Source organism: Theropithecus gelada, chromosome X, assembly GCF_003255815.1.
Source record: "Theropithecus gelada isolate Dixy chromosome X, Tgel_1.0, whole genome shotgun sequence".
Lineage (NCBI taxonomy): Eukaryota > Metazoa > Chordata > Mammalia > Primates > Cercopithecidae > Theropithecus > Theropithecus gelada.
Window position 1 is genome coordinate 152,445,627 of NC_037689.1, and position 21,595 is coordinate 152,467,221.

The following is a 21,595-nucleotide window of genomic DNA, read 5'->3' on the forward strand; positions in this document are numbered from 1 at the left end:
GCCACCTCGCCTGGCCTTGCTCAGTGTATTTCATGTTCTGTCTCCCCTTAAATGCCAGTGAGATATCAGGAATTTTCTTTGTGACAGAGAGCATATACGTTTAGAGGCATTTCCCCCTGTTGATCCATTCCTTCACGTAAATTGACAGTTACATTGCCTTTCCTCCTGATGGACCTCAGTGATCTCAGAGATCCCCAGTAGCTTCAATGCTTGACGTGGTGAAACCTTTTGGTAACGTTTTAATTTAAACTTCACATCATAACATAGTGTACTTCTCAAGCCCACCTCCTTAATTCCCAGGATTCCAGGAATTTAGCTTTGTCTATGATAACTTTATATACTCAGCCACTTGTGCATGTGTCCCAGATTGCTTCTAACAGATACAGAGTGCAGCTCTAGTCTCAATTCAGTTTCCCTCCTCTTCTTTGGTCTCTGCTAAGATTTCATTGCGAAAACAGTTAATCCTGTTATTTTGCTTTAATTCCTTTTTATATTCCAAACCCCACTTCCTTTTTTTTTTTTTCTAATTTATTCCCAGTAGGAGTGACTCCAAATTTGCATATACTGGAACTGAAATGCGCACAGTTGCTGAAAAGGTATGTGTGCTAAAATTTTGCATGATGGAAACTTGCAGTTGGGGAAAGATTTCTGTAATCCAGTGATCTCAGCCAGAGTATGTGGTTTCTGGCTGGATGACATATTCTTTCTAGTAAAATCAGAATCTGCTCACTAGGAATGGGACGTAATTTTCTGTTCTTTGTAGCAAATTGTCTCTACTTGATCAAGATTAATAATCACTGTCAGTACCACCCTCTTGCTGCTCTCCTTGCTGTCACTGCCTGTTTTCTGGCCCTTCTTCCACTTTCCTTGAGACTTTGGCATGTGGTTCACATCACTATTACCTCTTTATCCCGAATTCCAACATCTACTCATGCAACCCTCTCTTCTTAAGCAGGCAAACTAACCATAGCATCATAGTTCTTAGTCTACCTTGACTTTTTTCTTGTCTGCACTCCTACACCACCTTTTTTGGCATGCTCTAGCCTTGATGGTCTAGCGTAATGCTTCTCACTTAATCGTGGTATAGGACTGGTTATTGTTTTCCCCAATCTGTCACAGACTGATGCTTTTGTAAAATACAATAAAAATGAATTATTTCCCCCTCCTCCCACCAGGTTATCAGGCCACAGCTTCATCTACTTATACAAACTTCACCTTAATCACTTTGCATCTCTTCGCATATCAAAGAAATAAGTCCTCTTCCTATCCAAAGCTGCAGCTTCTTCAGAGACCCTGTTTATCAATGTTCTGTCTCTTTTCTGGGTCTTTTCCCTGTCACCTGGTTCTTTTCTCTTAGGATAAAAATATGCTTAAATTACTCTCGTTTTCAGAAAGGAAAGCTACTTCTTGATCCTGTATCTTCCTGTAGTCACTACTCTTATATCCTTCCTTTAATAGCCAGACTTCTTAAAAGAATGGGCTACAATTACTACTCCTTCACCTTCCCCAGTCAAACCCACTGAGGTTTGGTTTCTGATTCTACCTTCGGTGGATTATTTCCTGGTGCTTATCTTAGTCTTTCTCTTTGAATCTCTGAACGTTCATGGGTTTCTGTTGGTTTTGCTGTATTCCTTTTATTCCTGTTTCCCCCTTCCCACAATCATTTGTGGACTTCTCTTCCTCCTCTGTCTATGCATTAAATATTACTCATTCCTCTCAGGCACTGAAATCTCTGACTAAAGTAAGAAAGAGAGAAAGAAACAATTCACCCTAGGCATCAGTTACTATGATACATTCCAAATCTTAATAATGTAATTTTATTATTCAAGATTTCATGCCCTTGTCTTGAGTTTTATGTCAGTTTTTGCTGTCTAAATTAGATATTAAACTTTATTAGTTAAGCTGCCTTTTTAGTATTGCATAGTGTATTTTTTATCCTTTTATTTGTAGCCTTTCTATGTACTAATATTTAAAATGTGTCTTATTAGCGGTAAAAACTTTAAAAAAAATCCAGTGTGATCATCTTTTTAAGTGGAGTATTTAGTTGAAAAGCAAAACAAAAATAAACCACAAAAAAAAAGAAATATAATGTGAGCCTCGAATGTGAGCCATATGCATAATTTTAAAATTTTTAGTAATCACAGTAAAAAGGAATAAATGAAATTAATTTGAAGGGTGTATTTTATTTAACCTAAGTATGTGAAGGATTATTATTTTAATATGTAGTGAATATTAAGAAATGTTGAGATATTTTATATTCCTTTTTTCTCTTTTGTGTTGTCTTTGAAGTCCATGTGTATTTCATACTTGCTGCACATCTGAAATCAGACCTGTTGCACAGTGAAAATCTATAGCTGATTTCAAAGGCCTCCTCTCAGATTTCACCCTTGTCCCTTCAACATCTGATAATGTTAAGCCCACTCTTTCCCCTGAAACTCTTGTACCATTTCATTGTTCTGGTTTTGCCTTCTTTGTCTTCTTCCTTGGCCCTTCTTGTTCTTCCCCACACTAAATGTGGCCACTCCCCTTGATTCAGGCCAAGACCTCCGCTCCCTGACTCCACACCTTTTTTGTCCACTCATAAACGCTTTATTGATTTCTGCATTGATTCTGTTTGAGTCTAAGCTATAATCCTACTTGCCTGCTAAAAATTGCCATATTGTATATCTCTCATCCCAGATTATCTCATCTGAAAACAAGCTCTTCTTTCCTTCCTGACCCTTTCTAAACTTAGATCTGCCTCACATCTACCTAGTTTCAACCTTGAAACTTTAGAATCATCTTTGACCGTTTCCTGTCTACCATCACCCATGGTCCACAAGCTACCAAATGTTGTAGATTCATTCTTTTTAATGGGTCTCAAATCTGTTTCTTCCATCTCTGCCATCTGCTTAGCCCAGTACTTCATTGTTACTTCATCTACAGTTTATCTGAAATAATTTTTTTCCTTTGAGTTCATCCTGCAAATTATGGCTTGGCATTTCAGGTCTTGTACATTCTCACTCCAACTTTCTTAGCCTTGCCATCTGCCATTTCACCTCAAGCTCTGTGTCTAAATCAGTTGGCCAAGTTGTCTCCCAGACACCTCATTCACACTTTACTACTTCCATTTGGCACCTGTAGAAATGTGTTCCCCCCACTTCCCACAGTAATCAAGGAATAGATACACTTGTCTGCCTTTTCTGTGAAGATTTTTTTCTTTTTTAGATTCATATCCTGCTTATGTAAAAGATTACTTTTCTAATGTAAGTGAGTTCTTTCCTCTGAGCTCCTGTATTAGTCTGTTATCACACTATAAAGAACTCTCTGAGGCCGGGTGCGGTGGGTTATGCTTGTAAGGTCCTGAGGTCGAGGCGGGCCTGAAGTCAGGTGTTTGAGACCAGCCTAGCCAATTTGGCTACCAAAAAATACAAAAAGCCAGGCGTGGTGGCATGTGCCTGTAATCCCAACTGCTGGGGAGGCTGAGGTGGGAGAATCGCTTGAACCCAGGAGGCAGATGTTCCAGTGAGCTGAGATTGCACTGCTGCACTCCGGCCTGGGCAACAGAGTGAGACTGTGTCAAAAAACAAACAAACAAACAAAAACTCCCTGAGACTGGGAATTTATAAAGAAAAGAGGTTTAATTGATTCACAGTTCCACATGGCTGGGGACGCTTCAAGAAACTTATAATCATGGCGGAAGGTGAAGGAGAAGCAAGGCACATCTTACGTGGTGGTAGGAGAGAGAGAGAGAGAGTAAAGGGGGGAAGTGCCACACTTTTAAACCATCAGATCTCCTGAGAACTCACTCTCACACTATTATGAGAACAGTGTGGGGGAAATCTAACCCTACAGTCCAATCACCTTTCACCAGGTGTCTTCCGTGATACGTGGGGTTTACAATTTGAGGTGAAATTTGGGTGGGGACATAGACATTGGCATTGACTTACTACATTATCTTAGTGGAGTTTCATGAATGACAACTTGCCACTCAACCATGTCGTTAGCACATTGAACCCTTTGTCAGCACCCTGATTTATATTCCTTTGTGTGACACAGTGTTTTGTACATAGTTGTAAGTCAAATAATTACTGGTTGATCATTCCAAAAGTCCTTCCTTGATCTAAATATTAGCATATATATTTTAAATTTTTGTGTCTGAAATGTATATATTGAGGTTGGGTGTCTTTTATTTGAAACATTTCATTCATGAGAAAAGTGTCAGTTTTCTAAAATGGAATATTTTATCTGATATTATAATAAAATGAAATCCTATAGTTGAAGGGGGATGTGTTATTGGAGAGAGCCATAAGTAACCATTTCTGTGGATTTTCCTTTAGGTTGATGCCGTCAGAATTGTTCACATTCATTCTGTCATCATCTTACGACGTTCTGATAAGAGGAAGGACCGAGTAGAAATTTCTCCAGAGCAGCTGTCTGCAGCTTCAACAGAGGCAGAGATATCCTTACTGGTCGATAGAAGCTTTTATGTGCTCTGGGGTTCCTGGGCCACATTGCTGCTTGCTTGCTGCAATCATCCTACTTTAGGTGGTTTCACAAATTTTCTTCCCTTAGATCCAATTGTTTGGTTATTAGAATTTCTCTTTCTTCTTTTGAGTGGGTTTTATTGGAAGAATTAGAAATTTTCTGACATTCCTGCTCCTAAGTGCCAAAAGATGTCAGGGTCCGTCACTGTGACAATGAACTTTGTGTGGAGTCCCCTCCATCTTCCTCCCTAGTCTTCTCTCCATTCCTCCCTGCCCCTCCTTCCAGTTTTCCTAGTATCATTTAATTTCTAGGCCATTTGCTACCTTGGTCTCTATCCTCTTGAGAGATTCTCCTTTGTGACTTCCTTTCAAAAAATGCAATGCTAGGAACTGAATGCAATGTTTCATGTTAAATATAACCCCAAAATGATCAAATGGGGCATTTGTTTCCTGTGATTTGTTTCAGTATGTTACTGAGTGCCCTGACTGGCGCCTTGTGAGTGAATATGAAGCTGATCCCCATCCCGCTTTTGTTTTCTTGAGGAATCCTTTCCCTGGCTTCTGGTAGTTTCCTCACATCCTTCCGCTTCAGTGATCTGCTGAATGCTCAAGTGGGACCCTCAAGTGCGGATATGCAGCTCTCCTCTGTGGTCCTCTGCCCTGCAAACTTCAGCTGCAATTACTATTTGTTAAGTACTTACTAGGTGTTTGCCAGGCACTACGCTAAACACCGTGTGTGGATTATTGCATTTACTCTTCACTGCTCTGAAACATTATTCCCCTGCCTCAGTCTGCAGCTGAAGAAATGGGCTAAGAGAAGTTAAGTAGTTTCTCTTGTCATTTGAAAACTTGAAAATATATCTTAGAAATATGTATAAAAAGGATTATTTTAATATAAATAATTTGCAGGAAAACTAATCAGCATTTTACAGGATAACAGCAGCAGTCTTGAAAGTGACAACTTCTGACGATTTAGAAAAGCTTTTCAGATAGCACATTGGTAATGATTCGAGTGATCAAACATCAGCTAAATGAAACTTGAGGATGTAACTATATACGGCATTGGAAACCATATGGTTTCTAGTTTAAAAAATTTTGGCTTTAAATGGGCGTTATGGGAAACTCAGCATTAACCCTTATTTCATTCTTTTGTTGCCATTAAATTGCAATAAGCTTATTTTAAACTTCAGGGTGCTTTCTGAGCCCTTATTAGCATTAGAAAATTTTGTTCCCACATTTTGAAAGTACCTTGACAGACACACAGGTTGGCTGAACTGACAGGCCGCCCTATGAGAGTTGTGGGCTGGTATCATTCCCATCCTCATATAACTGTTTGGCCTTCACATGTTGGTGAGTATCATGGGGTTGCAATGTTTATTGTTCTCAGAAATTAATATCATGTTTCCTTCTCCATTACATAGGGTATGGTTATTTTAAACCAAAATTCGACTGTCCTTAAGCAGACGTCACTATTTTGATTTATTTTGTTATGTATTAAAAGTAATTATTTATGTCATATTGATTGTTTTTAATAAGTCTGTCAGTTGATATAAAAAAATTAAACTGTTAACTGAAAATTGCTGATTGCTGAATATCATTACTGTCCAGGACACTCCCATTCTGCAGACTTAAAGGGCAAAATTTGCAAAATTGATTTTTACAGTTGCTGTTTACGTATAGTCCGTTGGAGCTCTCAATATACATCTTTACCCTTCTAATCGGTGTAATGTAACTAAATTGCTTTCTCTCTACCTTTACCCCTTTTTGAGAATCATGATTTTTTTTTTGTCCGTATCTTCCTCTCCAGAAAGGAGAAAAGTAACTTGGGGAGAGTGAACTAATATTCACGAGCACTTAACTGTGTGCTAATGGTTTACAAATGTTTTCTTCTCCAATCCTTGTGGCAACCTGTGAGTTATAGAGATCTTACCCCCATTGTACAGAAAGGTAAACAAAGACTCACATGAATTAAGTGACAGAGCTGAGGTTAGAACCCAGGTCTGACTGCCAAGTCTGCTCTTCCCCCTGTGCTAGTACTAGTCATATGGGTTTGACTTGATAGCAAGTTCTAAATTCGTTTATGCTGTGATACGAATGGCAAAAAATCATCAGTGGTACAGTCCCAGACTTTAATGAAACACGAGTGGTCCTAAGAAATACAGTATTAATTCTTAGTCTTGGGTGGGTGAGGATGTTTCTCAGAATCACCTGAGAAAGCTTTTATAAAATGTACCTGCCCCAAATTAATCTTTCCTAGACCGTAACTCAGACCTACTGTGACAACCTCTGGGAGTAGGTGTTAGGTGGGGATATTGTTGAACACCCCCAGTTAAATACTGATTTAGAATAAGGGAGATGACAGATCTACCTTCTCCCAGATTTGCCAAATTTTAACATTTTGCAACATTTGCTGTATCATTCTCTTTTACATATATGTATATACATATATGTATATTCCTGAAGTATTAGACTAAGTTGCAGACATGGTACCTTTTACCCCTACTCTGCACTATGAATTTCCTAAACACAAAGAAATTCTCTTACATAACCATGGTACATTTATACAAACTGGGAAATTAACATTCATATAATACTATTATTTAAATTACAGACCTTATTCAGATTCTTTAATTGGCTCACTGATGTCCCAATAAAGTTGTTTTTATAGCTATTAATATGTTCCTGTAAAGCCTTAATGTCACTGAAAAAATTCAGTGTCTGATTTGTTTTCCTGTCACTGTCAACACTGAAATCAGATTGGCCTAAAATTTTTCCCATGGTAGTGCCATCAGCCGGAAAGAATGAAGTACCAACCACTAATGAAGAAAAGTTTGACACATATATTACTGAACAATTAGTTTCACTATAGTAATAAGTTACAGTGGGAAATAAATACATAAAATTTGGTATCTGAAGCAGAGCATCCAGAAAGTTTCAGAGTTCAGAGAACAATTGAATTCTCTCAGGGGAGAAGAGCTGAGCCATTAAACAAGAACCCAGGTAGGTGTTTGTAATGCAGCAGTAGTGGGAACATTTCAATCTTTATAGCAGTTAGAAAAAAAAAAAAAGGATATTGCAGAACGTAACTGAAAAAAATCAACTCTAAATTATGAAATGATTAAGGAGCCATGTGCTCCATAATTCAAGACAAAATAGATTTGGAGTCCAGAGTGTAGAGATCCTACCTGAACAAGTATTAGAATATGCAATAAAGGCTATGTGTATAGAAAATTTAGAGAGTTACCACAGCATGAGGGTTGGGAATACCAGCTTTGATTTAGTTGGGGACTAGGTCTGTGTTAGCATCTTGTTTCAGTCACTTACCAGTTGAGAAAATATTTTAACTTGTCTGTGCCTCTCTAGTTTCCTCTCTGTTAGAAAAGAACATAGTCTCAGAGTTGGTAGGAGCAGTGTATGAAATCATGTATACGACACCTTGTCCAACACTTACCATGGTAGCTGTTCACCTATAAAATGAACAAGAAAAGAAAGACGCCAAAACATTTATTTGTAAAACTCTCAAGGACATGGAGAGAGTGTATGAAATATCTATATTGAAGGGCAGACAATATTCAAAGGATTAACAATGAGGACACATCAGGTCTCTCACCTGAGATCTCAAAAATATTTACAGGCTGGGCATAGTGGTTCATGCCTGTAATCCCAGCACTTTGGCAGGATGAGGTAGGAAGATCACTTGAGGTCAGGAGTTGGAGACCAGCCTGGCCAACAAGGTGAAACCCTATTTCTATTAAAAATGTAAAAATTAGCCAGGCATGGTGGCAGGTGCTTGTAATCTAAGTTACTGGGGAGGCTAAGGCAGGAGAATTCACTTGAACCTGGGAGATGGAGGTTGCAGTGAGCTGAGATTGTACAACTGCACTCCAGCCTGGGCGACAGAGCAAGATTCTGTCTCAAAAAAAAAAAAAAGTACAGTAATGAAACTATGGGTACAACTAAAGAAAAATAATTGCCCAACTGAGCTGGCATTCACACTCATCTCCAAACAGCCTTTTAAGAAGTAGTACCTTATAAATGTATGCAATTATTATTTGTCAATTAAAACTAATATTTAAGAAAGTAAACCAATGGGAATAAAAAGAATTGAGTCTAACAGAGCCACTGTATTGCAAACCTCAGAAAAAGTGAGCAATGAATAAAAACTTTAACTACCTTTAACAGGAAAAGAATTCCAAGCTGTGGTAAAGAATGGCAAGTGAGAAAGAGTGAAATCTTTTTTTCTGTTAAAAGAAAGGTATAATTTTAGTTGGCGAGGGAGAGTGATGTGACCATTTCAGTGCTTTTTATGATAAGGTAATTAGTGCAATTAGGTTAAGTTCCAGTGGGCTAGGTAACACTGCTTTGAACATAATTTAAAGGGATCATTCCATAAAACGATTCTTCAGGAAATTTACTGGATACTTGTATGGAATAATAAGGTCATGGCTCCTGCTGTCCTAGACCTTAATGATTTTGTTGAGGGGAAAACAATGAGTAACATGATAAAGAAGAAATGAGATGTCGTCCATATAGAACATTAGTGCTTGTAAGTATTAACAGGGGAAGCACCTATAAAAATAAAGCCTTGGGATTAGGAAAAAAGAAGAATAAGATTGTCTTTTATTAAAGACAAGCTGCAAACCTAAAGACTTGAAGAAAAACTAACAAGCTAGGTTAAGCCATATGGGGAAAATAAAGACCTGCCATCATAAGCTAAAGGGTAAGTGAGAGAAGATAGGTTATTCATTCTATAACAAAAGGCACAGTAGCTAAGGAAACTAATGAGACTGAATTATGTGCCTTACCATAGCAACACTCATGTACACAGGATAAAGTTTTACATGTAAGGAAGGGAAACTAGTTGAAATAGAAGAACTTGATAATCCACTTTCAGAATGTATTCATTCCTTCAAAAGAACATAAAGTGAGTTGGCCTTGGGTTGAGGTTGGCAGCGGAGGGGAGAATGAACAAAAGCAAGGGTAAGGTAGGACAAGCACACATACAAAGACTTTAAAATTTCATATTAAAAGAATTTTAGTCTTACAGAAAAATTTCAAGAATAGTATGAAGAACCAGATGCAACAGTTGTTAACCTTTGGTCGCATTTGCTTGATTATATTCTCCCTCCCTCTCCAGCATACACACATGCACATGTGCACACATGCTATTTGAGAGTGAGTTGCAGACATGATGCTCCTTTACCTTTAAATACTTGATTGTGTATTTCTCAAGATTAAGGTTATTTCCATAACCACAGTGCAATTGTCAAAATAAGCACATTTAATAAATACAATCTTATTGTGCAGACTACACAGAGCTTATTCACATTTTGCCAGTTAACTCAATATTGTCCTTTATGGCAGTTTTTTTCTTTCCGATCCAGGATCCAATCTCAGATCATGCATGACATTTAGCCTTCATGTCACTTTAGTCTCCTTTCCTCTGGACCAGCTCCTTAGACTTGTTTTCCTCTTTCATGACATAGACATTTTAGGAGATGGACTATTGCTCCATGTCTGCTGTTTGCTTATGACTAGGATAGGTTACACACTTTTGGCATGTGGTGCTAGGCCTTTCTCAGCGTCTCCCATCAGGACATGTGTGATTTCTCTGCCTCACACTAACATTTTCATGCCGCTGATGAGGCAGAATAAACAAATGTGAGTCAAATGGGAAGAGGTGATAACAAGCCTCTTCTCAGCTTGTCCATTTGTTGAACAGATACTGAGGACTTGCCCATGCCAATTTGTAATAATATCTGCAAAGCCAATTCCACAATTGGAAAGCTGTGCATGTTCCATGATGTCTCTGATCAGTATGCTCCTACTTTCTGCAAAGGCAAACCCTTTCATTTTCAAACCTCTGAATTCCCCATTTCTGCTTTCACGTTCAGCAATGTTATCTAACATTGCTTCCCACTTTAATAGAGAAAACAGGAAGTTGTTTTTTTGTTTTTGTTTTTGTTTTGAGATGGAGTCTGGCTCTGCTGCCCAGGCTGGAATGCAGTGGCGCGATCTCGGCTCACTACAAGCTCCACCTCCCGGGTTCACACCGTTCTCCTGCCTCAGCCTCCCGAGTAGCTGGGACTACAGGCACTCGCCACCACACCTGGCTAATTTTTTGCATTTTTAGTAGAGATGGCATTTCACCGTGTTAGCCAGGATGGTCTTGATCTCTTGACCTTGTGATCCACCCGCCTCAGCCTTCCAAAGTGCTGGGATTACAGGTGTGAACCACCACGCCAGGCCCTAAAAAGTTTTTTTAAAGTAGGATAGGCCAGGTGTGGTGGCTGATGCCTATAATTGCAGCACTTTGGGAGGTTGAGCTGGGAGGATTGCTTCAGCCTGGGAGTTCAAGTCCATCCTGGGCAAGATGGTGAGCCTCTGTCTCTTAAATTTTTTGTTTTAATTAGCCAGGTGTGGTAATGCATGCATGTATTTCCACCTACTCAGGAGGCTAAGGTGGGAGGAACCCTTGAGCTCAGGAGTTGGAGGTGGCAGTGAGCTGTGATTGCACTACCATGAGCCAGCCTGAGCGACAAAGCAAGACCTTGTCTCTTAAACGTTTTCACCACGTAGCTCCTAAAAGGAAATGAGAAGGCCTATTTCTGAAATGTTTCCATGTCCCCTTGGGGACATTAAAGAGACATTAAAAGAGAATGTCTATTTCAGGCAAGAATAATAAAATGGGTTTTTAATACTACATATGGTTATTTCATCATATTTCTTAGGAATGGTGCTGTGTAATATCACAGTGCAGAAAATCACAGATTCTTCAAGAAAACTGGTTCTTAAATACCCACAAAGGGGCCCAGTACAACCTGCAGCCTGCTGCATGCCTGTGACATTTAGTCTAACAGCTTAACCAGCCCTCTGCTGTACTTGCCATACAGAAAAGCTGAAACCGCTGGTTTCCAGGTCAGTTTACGTGGTCCAATCCCTGACCTACTTTCTTCCTGAGAGACCCAACCAGAGGAAACTCTGACCAAAAGAGCATCTCTTGTGTACCAGGCTGGAGTTCAACAGAAAACAGATAAACAACCTCCAACTTTTTGTCCCTGGGTCTGAAGTCACATCCTGAAAGGTTTGGTTACACCAGTAATGAAACATACATGGTTTCCTATTGCTTTCCCTTCTTGATCTCCCTTCTTAATTTCCGGTGAGGATAATGTCACCAGAAGGTTCCATCTCCCTCTCTCAGTAACAGGGAGAAGTGAAACAGGCAATCGGATCTCATGCAGGGTCTTGGCTTGAGCCTTGGGGCAGTTTACAGAGTTTCTGTCTTGACCACGGAGATCTTTACCAATTTGCTGGGTAGGTCCATGGCTGCCTGGTTCCCCCAAGACTGCTTTGCCATGACTCTGAGGAACTGCTCTTTGGTAATTTCAGGAGGTTCTTTCCCTTTAAGGGTTCTTCAGACAAAATGTCTGAAGCGCTCTCAATATGAGTTTTGGTAGCGGCCAGCCTGGGTCTGGGAGCAGAGGGATAGGACGTACCCTGCGTGGTCATGCCCAAGGGATTCTGATTATTCATCCACAATACACCTTGGGAATCATGAACCTCCCATCTGTGGTCACAGCTGTCTGTCTAGTGCTGGCTGACGTCCAAGCTAACAGCTGCCCCACTGGGAAACTTCATGCTGGTCACAATGGCATCTGCATCCTTTAAGGAGGCCATATCTGGTCAGAAGGCATGTCCGAGAGAAAACAGTGTCTGGAGTGACTTTTCCCAGCAACATGCATGGGATGTCCGCATTGTGTACCCAATCTTGTAGAGAACCCCACCTGCCCGCCTGCCCTCCCTTCCTTCCTCCACTCCTCCCTCTCTCCCTTCCCTCCCTCTCTTCCCTCCCTCCCTTCCTTGCCCAGGCTGGAGTGCAGTGGCGTGATCTCAGGTTACTGCAACCTCCGTCTCCTGGGCTCAAGCCATTCTCCTGTCTCAGCCTCCCAAGTAGCTGGGATTACAGGCGCATGCCACCATGCCCGGCTAATTTTTGTGCATTTTGAGTAGAGATGGGGTTTCACCACATTGGCCAGGCTGGTCTCAAACTCGTGACCTCAGGTGATCCGCCCGCCTTGGCCTCCCAAAGTGCTGGGATTACAGGCATGAACCACCGCACCTGGCCGGCCCCTTCTTTAGGAAACCGAGAGAAGCCCCTGCTCACAGCACCATCTGGTGGATCCTTGTGTAAGAACTAGATTAAAGCGCTTGTAAAGTCCAGAGGAAAGGTGTTCCCAGTCTCTCGGCTTCCTCTCTGAATGGGCCTGCCCCCTTGAATAGGCGGTCGTCTATTCAAACCAGGCAGCCTCTTGCAAAGCACGCCCATCCCTGTTCTCGAATTACCCTAGTGTTGGCCAAATAATCGGCTCTGAAGGTTCAGTCCACTTTATATAGCCGATCCTCAAAAACATACAGCAAGTAGCAGCTGTTCTCATCTAGTATATCCCAAAGATGGCCAGGCGAATGCTCCGATGTCATTAAAGCATCTCATACCTCTGTTGGAGGCTTCTGAAATAAGTCTTTGGCTGTTCTGAGAGCACCAATAGGCTTTTCACTCAGAGAACAGAAGTAGATTTGCGTCTGGACCGGAAGCAGAATGCCTGAGAGAATATCTGAGCGGATACTGAGGGGCAAGGGTGAGTGGTGCAGGGTCCGAGGCTGCTGAGATGAGAATGAGCGTCCATAGGATGACAGCTCTTCACGGGCAGCAGTGGCGGGAGTGGGTCCCTCTGAGCTCAGGTGGTCTCCCAAGGGGTAGCCAATGCTCAGAGCGGGTACATCCATTACGATGGGGTGCCAGAACGATCCCTCCCGGAGAAGGTTCGCCGGCGAGAAGAGTATGCTTTCCCACGGGGGAAGATGGCGGTACAAGGGTCTCCCCTGGGAGGGTGACCAAGGCCAGTCTGAGCCTCTGGGGGCCCAAGGTCGGGGACTCTTGGTAGCCAGTGGACGGGCAGGGCTGACTCGCTTTGGCAGACTCCGTCTCAAAAAAAACAAAACAAACAAACAAAAAAAAACACAACCAAGTTGAAGCGTCAGGGTAGACAACTATAGTTCTGGAGTTCAGAGTAGAAGTCTGGGACTGGAGATTGTTGGGCAGGAGTTGAGAGTGGCTTCAAAGCCACGAAACTAGATGAAATCCCCCAAAGAGTGACGGTAGAGAGACAAAAGGACTGAACACTGACCCTGGGCCACACCAATATTTGGAGACTGGGAACATGAGAAGGATCCAGCAACAGAGACAGGAAGTTAGAGACAAGTAGAAAAAGTGAGAACGTTAGGCAAAGTGAAGAGTGTTTCAAGAAGGGAGTGATCAGCTGAGATCAGGTAAATTGAAGACCAAGAATAAATCATTGGTGACCTTCACAAAAAGCAGTTTGGGTGACATGATGGGGACACTAGTTGTTTTCAGTGGTTATAGATAAAATTGAATGGAAGTGACGTTTATGAAGCACCTTTGATGTGTGTTAAAAATTTTGCAATTTAAAAATTACAGAAACCCTATGAGAGAAGGCATGATGTTTATTCTCATTTAACTGATAAGGAAATAGGCTTAACAGTACCAAGAATTTTACCAAGGTCATATAGCAGTACAGAGACCATTTTTATAATGCTATGCATGTTTAGCAGTATTTTCAGCCAATTCCCTTTGTACTCATTGCTGAGTACTGTTTGGTGTCAGTCTTTACTTAGGAAGACACTGGGGAGAAGTCAAAATCCAGATCAAAAAGGTATACACACAAAGAATGTTGAATGTAAGCCATTGGGCAAAACTGTAATCGGCAGTGTTTCATGGTGACATGTGATCTTTTGTATCCTTTATAAACAATGGTCTGAAGACTAAATTTAGCCTTTGGAGTTTCACTCTCATTGCCCAGGCTGGAGTGCAATGGCACGATCTTGGCTCACTGCAACCTCTGCCTCCTAGGTTCAAGCGATTTTCCTGCCTCAGCCTCCCAAGTACCTGGGATTACAGGCATGCACCACCATGCCCAGCTAATTTTGAATTTTTAGTAGAGAAGGGGTTTCTCCATGTTGGTCAGGCTGGTCTCAAACTCCCGACCTTAGGTGATCTGCCTGCTTCGGACTCCCAAAGTGCTAGGATTACAGGCATGAGTCACCACGCCCAGCCATTTTTGGCATTTAATATTTTAATCCTTTCTAATGTTGTTCTTTGGTGCAAGCCTAATAAATACGTTCACTTTCCTAGAAGCTGTCCATCAAAAGGCTTTTTCTAGGAAACACTTTCTCTCCTTCCAGGGCCTTTCTTTGAGTCTCCATGGAGGAAATTATCAAGTTTTGGGGTAACTGAAATTTTTAACTTCTCTTTCTATACCACATTCCATAGCAGAGCTACTCTTGGGCTAGGCAGGCTAGAGTTATTAATGAGTTTTATTATTTAATGGCAGACTTTCGATAGTATTACCCTAACCTAGCAAAACATTTATACTTTGACATTGTCCTTAGGATATATTCCTGTTTTGCCTATACAATCTGAATCCTAGGGAGATTATATGTCACTGTTATCTTTAAATCTTCAAGTCTGTGAGACACAGTTTATTGACAGAAGATTTTTAAATTTTCATTTATTTTCAGATGTTCGCACACAAGCCATGTACCAGATGATGGATCAAGGCTTTGTAGGACTTATTTTTTCCTGTTTCATAGAAGATAAGAACACGAAGGTATTGTGTGTGCGTGCGTGTGTGTGTGTGTGTGTGTGTACACACAGAGTAGAGAAAAATCTCTTTGCAATTTTAATAGGATGGCCAGGAAAGGTTTCAATGAAAAGGGTCATTGAGTCAGGACCTGAAGAAGGTGAGGGAACAAGTCTGGTGGATTTCTTGGGGAAAGAACGTTCCAGGCAGAGGAAATAGCCAGTGCAAAGACCCTAAGGTGAGTGTGGCATGTTCAGGAAACATCAAGGAAGTTGGTGTGGCTGCAGCAGAGTGAGGAAGACCATGACCATACATCCCAGTTTGCCTCTGTCAGTCCCAGTTTTACCCTATTATCCTACTGTCCTTCCCTCTTGGAAGTGTCCCAGTTTGAATGATAACTCATTTAGTTGTCCTAAACGAGGTCCAGATCTTGTAAGGCCTTGACTTTGACTCTGACTTGGGAAGTAACTGGAGGATGACTTTATGTTTTAATGGGATCTCTCTGGCTTCTGTGTAGACTGAACAGTGGGCAGAGGGTGGGGGTGGAATCCATGGCATCAGTGAAACCTGTTAGGAAGATATTGCTGTAATCTAGACAAGAGATGATGGAGGTTTGGTTATGGTGGTAAGAGTGAAGATAATGAGAAGTGGTTGGATGCTGAATGTAGTTTGATGGCTAGTAATAGTAACAACTACCATTTATCACCTATTGTGTGGCATGTACTTATTAGGTGCTTTATATAAATATGCTGTAACCCTGACAACCCAGAAGCTCATAGAGCTTAAGCAGTTTGATCAGTGGCCAGTCTTGCCATTCTGTATTTGAATTCTGTTTGAATTTTATGTTCAAGAGGTTATAATATGTGTCAGTTCAAACAAAAAGAAAATTACTACTTAACATTGTAGGTATGAATTCTGCTAAGAATACCAATAGTGTCTTATTTAGTGCATTAGTTATATTCTCAGAATCTGTGTTAATAATGAATATTTTCCATAAAATCAGTTTTCCAGAAACACTACAGTTCAGTACTTTGAACTTTATACATCATTTGATATGCTTTCAACTTTGTAATCATACATTTATTTATTTATTGTCATCATAAGTAGTTGTTGAATAAGTTTGTCAGCTTTCAGTATAGCAGTTTGAATGTTCAGGTTCTTAGGTTCCTGGTTCTTGTATTTGTTAACAATTCCCTGCTGTTACATGAGCAGATGTTTGGTTGTGACCATCTTATGTTGACTGAGCATATGATCCTTTTTCAGAAATTGATTTATGGCATAGTCCATCTTTGGAATCTCTTTTAACATTCTACTTCTAGAGGGGCTTTTGGGGTCTTTCTCAATATTAATCTTTCTTTCTGTGATATTTCTTTCTTTCTTTTTTCCTTTGATAGACTGGCCGGGTACTCTACACTTGCTTCCAATCCATACAGGCCCAAAAGAGTTCAGAGTAAGTATTAGAGAGACTTATGTGTGTATTGGAGGGCTGTATCTTGTCTTTGCTGTGTCATAAACTTGATTTAAATGTTTGCATAGATCCATTTCCTTATTGAAATCTAACTTAATCTAAATTAGCAAATCTTTTTTTTTTTTTTTTTTTTTTTTTGTTTGAGACAGAGTCTCACTCTGTCACCCAGGCTGGAGTGCAGTGGTGTGATCTCGGCTCAGTGTAACCTCCACCTCCCGGGTTCATGCAGTTCTCCTGCCTCAGCCTCCTGAGTAGCTGGGACTACAGGCATGTGCCACCATACGCGGCTAATTTTTGTATTTTTAAGAGAGATGGGGTTTCACCATGTTGGCCAGGATGGTCTCGAACTCCTGACCTCAGGTGATCTGCCCGCCTCGGCCTCCCAAATAGTGGGATTACAGGTGTCAGCCACTGCACCTGGCCACTAGCAAATCTTAATTGAGTACCTACTATATGCCATGTTAATTCATTGTCTAATTGGGAGATAGAAGCAAATACTGTTACCTTTTTTCTTGTAATATTTATCAATTTATTATTATAGCATTGTTTGAAATGTCAAAGAATTGGGAAAAATTAGATGCTCATCAGTACAGAACTGATTAACTCAATTATAATACATTCATATAATGGAATAAAGTGCAGCCATTAAAAAAACAAAAACGAGGAAGCTTGATAGTAGTACATAAATATCTCCAAGATATTTTGTTAAATGGAAAATGCAGGGTAGAAGAACAGTATGCTGCGATTTGTGTAAAGATGTGGAAGAGAAATAGATAAATACCTAGTCAAGAAATATTAATTTAAAAAATTTAAAAATTTTCACCACACTATTACATGCATATGCGTAAAAATATTGAATGGTACAGAAGTGCTTATAATAAATAGTTTCACTCCTCAAATGGAACCACTTCTTTCTCCTAATTTTCCTTTTAGTTCTTCTGTTACTTTGATATCTCCAAATAATATACTTATGATGTTCTTTCTTGATTTACGAATTTTGGGTGTTTTCTATTCTTCTTTATTATTGTGTTATATTGCTCTCACAAATGAGGATTTAGCTCACTTACACTACCCCATCTCCATTCTCCTCAATGTAGTTATGTTACTATTTTTTGTTCTTTTGTTGGTTACTTTTCTATTCTTAAAGTTTGCTTATTTCTTCTATTAACAATTGACAGTAGACAATATTTTTTGGCTCCCTGCCGCCACTTGTAGTTTTACCCTAAGCATTTATATTTTCACAGTTGTAAGCATCTGTGTTCTGTGTTGTAACCATAATTGCATTTTCTGTGCTTTGTCTATGGTTGATTCTGAGAGTAGAAAATAGTGTTTATATTGTTATTATTATGTAAAGATTATTCCTATGATTCCACTTCCTTTCTTATATAGCTTTTTGTTTTTCACATGGGGTTTCGAGTGGCTTTTTCCCCTTATTTTTCTGCCTTTATCATCTCCCAGAGCTCTACATCCTCAGAAGTAATATTAAAATATTTGGAATCCTTGCTTTTCCTAGGATTGCTCCCTTGAAACCCACTATCCTGTTACCCTAATCTGGTATCTTCTCTAGGCTTACTGCACAGCTGACATCCTGGGACTTTCCTTCATTATTCTCCTGGATTGGATCCATTGTGGTCTGGATTTTGTGTTACCTTTCTTGGTTCACTGTGTCATTTTGCTGGAAAAGACTCTCTAGTAACTTCCTAAGTTTTTAAACATCCAGTGTTACTGATGATAAGCCTTTGTAGGGCATTTTTTTCCCCTCTCTCTCTGACAGCTTTTAGATATCTCTCTTTATTCTTGATGTGAAATTTTCTATGATTTTCTAACTATGATATAGTTAGAATGTGGATATTTTATTCAAACTGCTGTACACTGCAATCAGAAAGTACTTGTCTTTCAGCTCTGGGCAATTCTCTATTGTTTTTTGTTTATTTGTTTGTTTGTGTGTTTTGTATCCCCAGATAAAACAATCCACAACCTACCTAGTTCCTGGAGAGAGGAAATCTTATTTGTAACTCAGTCCAATTCCATAATTTAAACAGTTTCTTCAAGTTTATATTGGTCTTTGGGGAATGACTTCTCATTCCTTCAGTTACTTCTGTTACTCCCCATGTTCACTCTAAGATGGCATCAGAAGTATTGGGAAGATGACTTAAATAAACCTACACTGTAAGGAAAGGAGGCTTTCTGGTCTCATGCTGGTTATGGTGGTCCTTGTTCTCATGGTCAGTGTTCTCCTTAATTTATCCAATATAATCCTGTCTCATGGACTTGAATTCCTAGCAGAAGGAGATGTATCACCAGCTTCCTCTCTCACAGCTCTCTCCTTCCTTTTCCCACTAAGTTAATAGGACAGAGATATCATAACCTTTTCTCTATTCTTTGATAATTCCTCCCTATTGTTTTCCCTTTCTCTTTCTAGAACTCTCCTAGCAGTCACAATTTAAAGGTCCTAAATTGACCTAATGACTCTTTTTACCCAAATTTTCTGTGTCTTTTATTTTGTTCTAGTTTCGGATTTTTAAAATTTTATCTTCCAACTGTTTTTTTTGGCAATTTTATATTTTTAATTTTCAAGAATTTTTTCTACATTTGGTGGTTATTCCCATTTGACAGCATCCTTTTTTATTTTATTGATATGATATTGAAATGTTAGATTGTCTTCTGTTTTTTACAGTTACCTGCTTCCTCTGATAATTTTTTTTTGGCTTAGTTTTTAAAATCTTTCTTGTCTATCCCTTTTTAAGAATAAAGCAACAAACAGTGAAGTGGTAGCTCATTATTTGTGGCCTTGGCTTGTCAACATGAGGCTTCACTTTAGGGTGAATAGGTTGGGAGCCAGCTGTTTTGTTCAGGTATCACTCAGTGCTAGACCTGAGATATCTTGCTCTGGGACACGAGTCTTAGCAATTGCTGTCATACTTCCTCCCAGACAGTTTATCATTATTATTGTTATTATTAACTATTAAGTAGAAGAATTCTTGATGCTGCTGTTACTGCAAATGATAATGGTTATTATTATTATTATTTTGATGTAAGAATGAAAGCTTGGTTATTAAACATTTGGTGTATACACAGGCCAAATCATGGAGGAAAACAAGAGAGGAGTAGCTAGAGTCTCATGTTTCTGATAGGAGGAACAAAAGGGGTCCAAGAAATCACATAAAGGGAGGAACATGATAAAGCAACTTCATAAAGTTGTTTATAAATTTCTGGGCTAATACTTGAGCAATGTATGCATGGATCTGATCCTAATTAGCATAATTTAGAACAGAATTAACCAATAGACCACCGCATATATCCTATACTGACCACTAGGTGGTGCACATGCAGGTATGAACCGAAGACCACTACAAAGGCTCTGAAAAATTAGAACCACTGCCTACAGAAGGCTTTGGAAAATTGAACTTGACTCTAACTAGGTGGATTGTGTGCTGAAACAAAAGTAACAACATTCTCCATAGAATATAAACAAGATCCAGTGTGTCAACATAATATTCCAAATACTGGGAATCCAATTCAGAATTACTTGGTATGTGAAGAACTGAGAAAATTTCAACTTGCATAGAAAAGGACATTAACAGATGCCAACAATGAGCTGACACCCATGTAGGAATTGTGTAATAAAGACTTTAAAGCAAATACAGGTTGAGTATCCTTTATATGAAATACTTTCAGATTTTAGATTTTTTAAGATTTTAGAATATTTGCATTATATTTACTGGTTCAGCATCCCTAATCTGAAATATGAATTCCACAGTGCTCCAATGATCATTTTCTTTGAGTGTAATGTTGATTCTTACAGAATGAGAATATTTTTGTATAGCTGTACAGTGTGTTTTAAGCTAAGTGTTATCAGAGTCAAAATATTAAAAAGTTTATAAAGTAAAAAAGTTACAGTAAGCTAAGGTTAATTATTGAAGAAAGAAAAAATTTTGTTTTTATTTTTATGTATTTATTTTTTGAGATGGAGTTTTGCTCTTATCGCCCAGACTGGAGTGCAACAGCAGGATCTTGGCTCACTTCAACCTCCGCCTCCTGGGTTCAAGCAATTCTCCTGCCTCAGCCTCCCAAGTAGCTGGGATTACAGGTGTGCGCCACCACGCCTGGCTAATTTTTGTATTTTTAGTAGAGATGGAGTTTCACCATGTTGGCCAGGCTGGTCTTGAACTCCTGACCTAAGGGGATCCACCCGCCTCGGCCTCCCAAAGCACTGGGATTATAGGCATGAGCCATGGTGCCCAGCCAAGAAAGAAACAATTTTAAATATACTGTAGCCTAAGTGTTCAGTGTTGTAAAGTCTCCATTAGTGTACAGTAATATCTTAGGCCTTAACATTCCCTCACCACTCACTCAATTACTCACCCAGAGCAACTTCTGGTCCTGCAAACTCCATTCATGGTAAGTGCCCTATACAGGTGTACTTTTTTTTTTTTTTTGGTTTTTTATTCTGTATTTCTACTGTACCTTTTCTGTGTTTAGATACACAAATACTTGTCATTGTGTTATAGCTGCCTATAGTATTCCATATGGTAACATGCTCTATAGGTTTATAGCATAGGAGCAATAGGCTATACCATATAGCCTGGGCATGCAGTAGGCTGTACCATCTAGTTTGGTATAAGTACACTCTATGATGTTTGCATGACAATGAAATTGCCTAATGATGCATTTCTCAGGACGTATCTCCATCAATAAGTAATGCATGACTGTATATCCATTCAATCAAATATTATTCATAAAAAAGAAAGTACAGAAACATGCTACAATCTGAATTTGAAAACATAAGTGAAAGAAGCCACACAAAAAGTCACATATTGTGTGATTTCACTTATAGGAAGTATCCAGAATAGCTAAATCCATAGAGAGCGAAAGCAGATTGGTGTTATCCTGGGCTGGTGGGAAGGAAGAATGTCAAGTAACTGTTTAATGGGTACAGGGTTTTATTTTGGAGTGATGAAAATGTTTTTGAACCAGATAGAGGTGGTAGTTGTACAATATTG

The 21,595-nt window shown here is 39.6% G+C and overlaps 1 protein-coding gene across 2 annotated transcripts in view; it reads left to right on the forward strand.

The window, feature by feature from the left end:
- BRCC3 (BRCA1/BRCA2-containing complex subunit 3) overlaps positions 1–21,595 on the forward strand; it is a 47,490-nt gene that overhangs the window by 1,434 nt on the left and 24,461 nt on the right. Inside the window, exons 3-7 of one of the 2 annotated variants that reach the window (XM_025372372.1) lie at positions 539–596; positions 4,320–4,439; positions 5,729–5,816; positions 15,063–15,151; positions 16,519–16,574. In XM_025372372.1, coding sequence (XP_025228157.1) covers positions 539–596; positions 4,320–4,439; positions 5,729–5,816; positions 15,063–15,151; positions 16,519–16,574 — 411 coding nt within the window. The remainder of the gene's footprint in view (positions 1–538; positions 597–4,319; positions 4,440–5,728; positions 5,817–15,062; positions 15,152–16,518; positions 16,575–21,595) is intronic. The other variant, XM_025372373.1, reaches the window with a different exon arrangement.